The following is a 2,599-nucleotide window of genomic DNA, read 5'->3' as shown; positions in this document are numbered from 1 at the left end:
AGTCTGTTCTCCAAACAGCACCCTAAGGGACCTTCTCTTGCTGGGGGTGGCTATAGGACACAGTTTAACTACACAGACACCCTGGGCACAAATTCTAAACCTTCATTCCCTAGTGGTATGGCCTTGGACAAGTTATTTAATTTTGCTGAGTCTTGGTTTCCTCATCTGTAAATAAGGGAAAAAGCTTAAAATTTTTGGTTAACATTCATTATGTAGCATGTACTGTTCTAATGTACTGTATTAACTAATATAATCCTCACAACTCTATATGAGGTAGATAATACTAAGCATCCCCATTTTATAGATAAGGAAAATAAAGTAAAGAGAATTTGCATTAAGTATCCGGGGGTTACACGACTAGGATTTGAACTGAAGCGTGCTAACACCAGTCTGTTCTCTTAACTATCCTAACATTACCTCCTGTGGCCATGATAACAGTTCCCATTTCACAGTGTTGTTGGGGAGATTAAATGAGTTTCTGAGGGAAAGCACCTTGCACAAGTGCTCAATAACCGTTAGCTATCCTCATCCCCACTCTTGGGCTCAGCAGCTCAACTGGTTTGTATTCTTAGAGAAGTGGGAGGAGAAACTTATTTGGGGATTCATCCTGGCTCCCGGCTCCCTCAGAATGTTACTAGGTTTCTCCATCATAAGACAGGAATGAGAAGAGGGTCTACTAATCCTATTTTTTTTAAGATCAGAGAAGAAAATTCCATTTAGAATCAAATGCAGACAGTAGGGCAAGGGAGCAGGAAGCCAGCTTCCTTGAGACACCCCTGCCCGGCCATGGTCACCCCAGACTCACGCGGATCTTCTTGTAATCACACAGGTATTCGACTTCAAAGTCATAGAGATTCCTCTTGGAGATTCCGAGGGCAGGGCATGAGAGCTTGGCCAGGCGGCACAGGTCCTGTAGCTGATTCCAAGAAGATTTGCAACACACACTGCAGCCTAGAACACAAAAGACATTACTGGGCATCCTGGCAAAGCCAGGAGTCAAAGAGTACACCAAGTCCTCCCTGGGACTTCGAAAGAACTCCCTCAGAGTCAGTGAAACCTAACCCAGAGGTCTTCCAAATGCTAAGATCTTTCTACCACAAAAATGTGCCAGCTCCTTCAACCCCAATGCTCACTATCCAAGTCCACTCCTGGAGCAAAAGAACTCAAAGTAGGATCTGCTGCATGGACTGTCCTAAAGGAATCTATTCCCAGAGCTCCCAACTCCCTCTATACTATTCCTAAAACTGCCTGCAAAACCATCCTAGTGTTCAGGACCTAATCCTCCTCTCCTCTACACTTTGCAAAAAGAGAACAACCTCCCATCTAAGGAGGAGCATTGCCCCAAGAGTGTAGGTGGTATGAGGTTAAAATATCCAGGGCACCAAACAAACTGGAAAGACTGGTCAGCAAGCCCTGATCTGAAATCCCTGGGGACCAGATGTGTTTTGGAAATTTTTTATTTTATTTTACAAGTGTAGTTCTCGGTATCTCCCACATATTACCTAACACCCCCAGTGTATTCAGGGGCTTCAAGTCATAATCAAACACTTCAATAATTCTGCAGCAGAAGTCTGAATTTTCACATTAAATAGGAGAAATAAAGAGGTAAGGTAGTGTGACTGAATAGTCCCACCTTACATAGTCTAGTTTTGCCACTGAATGGTGCCAAACTTAAGTGTTCAGAGCTTTTTAAATTTCAGAATTATGAATAAGAGAGTGTGCAGTGGTGTTAGATTACAGGAATACAGGAAACCTCATTGAATGATTACCTGGGTGCCTTAAACCCACGAGGTATATTTTTTCACACTGCATTTTGAGTTTCTCAGCCTCATCCACATTTCTGTGAAGGGTAAAGCTTGCCCACAGGAATTCAGGAACAGGCAAAGCAGTAATAGGTTAGTGACAATGATTCTTTAAATATACCTGGGATGTTTCTGGGGCTACCAAAAAATTTCCAAGACACACAGATCCTTTTTAAAAAAGGCCTTCTGATTCAAAGATTCAAGGTACATTTTGAATATGCTTTAGAAGCCATTTTCTCAGATCATTTCACACAGCACATTATAAACGTACAGTCAGTCATTCCTAACCCTGTTAATATTTTCTACCTCCCATTCAAAAAATAAAACATTGAAACTCATGATGAAATGCTCTAGATGTCAATCTCAACATATATAAGAGCTCTGCAACATTTCATGTGCACTACCCCCTACACACACAGACACACACACACAGACAGACACACACACACTGACACACACACACTTAGGCCTAGTGGAGACATGGCCTGTGCCCACGCCTTCCTCTCCCTATGACGTCTCTCCCTTTCAAATCCCTTAACTTGCATTTGAACCCCCACTAAAGTGGTCCCAACTCACATCTCCAGCTGCTGGCGCCGCACTGACCACAGGTGGAATCTCCTATCCCTTAGTGTCCCCCTCCACACTCATGGAACCCATCCTCCCCGCAGCTTTCCTCACCCAGAGGAGCCCCCCCCCCAATATACTGAGAAAATCACCCCTTTTTCCCCTGCCAACGGAGGAGTCCAGCTTTCCCATTCCGGAAGACCTGCCCCTCCTCCTGAGGAGTGCCTCTCTAG

At 44.0% G+C, this 2,599-nt stretch overlaps 1 protein-coding gene across 9 annotated transcripts in view; it reads right to left on the bottom strand.

The window, feature by feature from the left end:
- The window catches only part of SUV39H1 (suppressor of variegation 3-9 homolog 1), a 21,366-nt gene extending 18,904 nt beyond the window's left edge, over window positions 1-2,462 (bottom strand). For 4 of the 9 annotated variants that reach the window (XR_002831263.1, XR_002831264.1, XR_002831265.1 and 1 more), the window contains exon 1: window positions 806-2,455. Coding sequence is in view for 3 of the 9 variants with exons in the window: in XM_023760905.1 (XP_023616673.1) it covers window positions 806-979 (174 nt within the window). In the remaining 6 variants the exon portion in view is untranslated. Of the gene's footprint in view, window positions 1-805 lie in introns of all 9 variants that reach the window. The other 5 variants (XR_002831266.1, XM_023760906.1, XR_002831268.1 and 2 more) reach the window with 4 other exon arrangements.
- Between the last annotated feature and the right edge of the window lie 137 nt (window positions 2,463-2,599).

The sequence above is a fragment of the Myotis lucifugus genome, unplaced genomic scaffold (genome assembly GCF_000147115.1).
Source record: "Myotis lucifugus unplaced genomic scaffold, Myoluc2.0 scaffold_196, whole genome shotgun sequence".
Taxonomy (NCBI): Eukaryota; Metazoa; Chordata; class Mammalia; order Chiroptera; family Vespertilionidae; genus Myotis; species Myotis lucifugus.
This window is presented reverse-complemented; position numbering and strand designations above follow the sequence as displayed.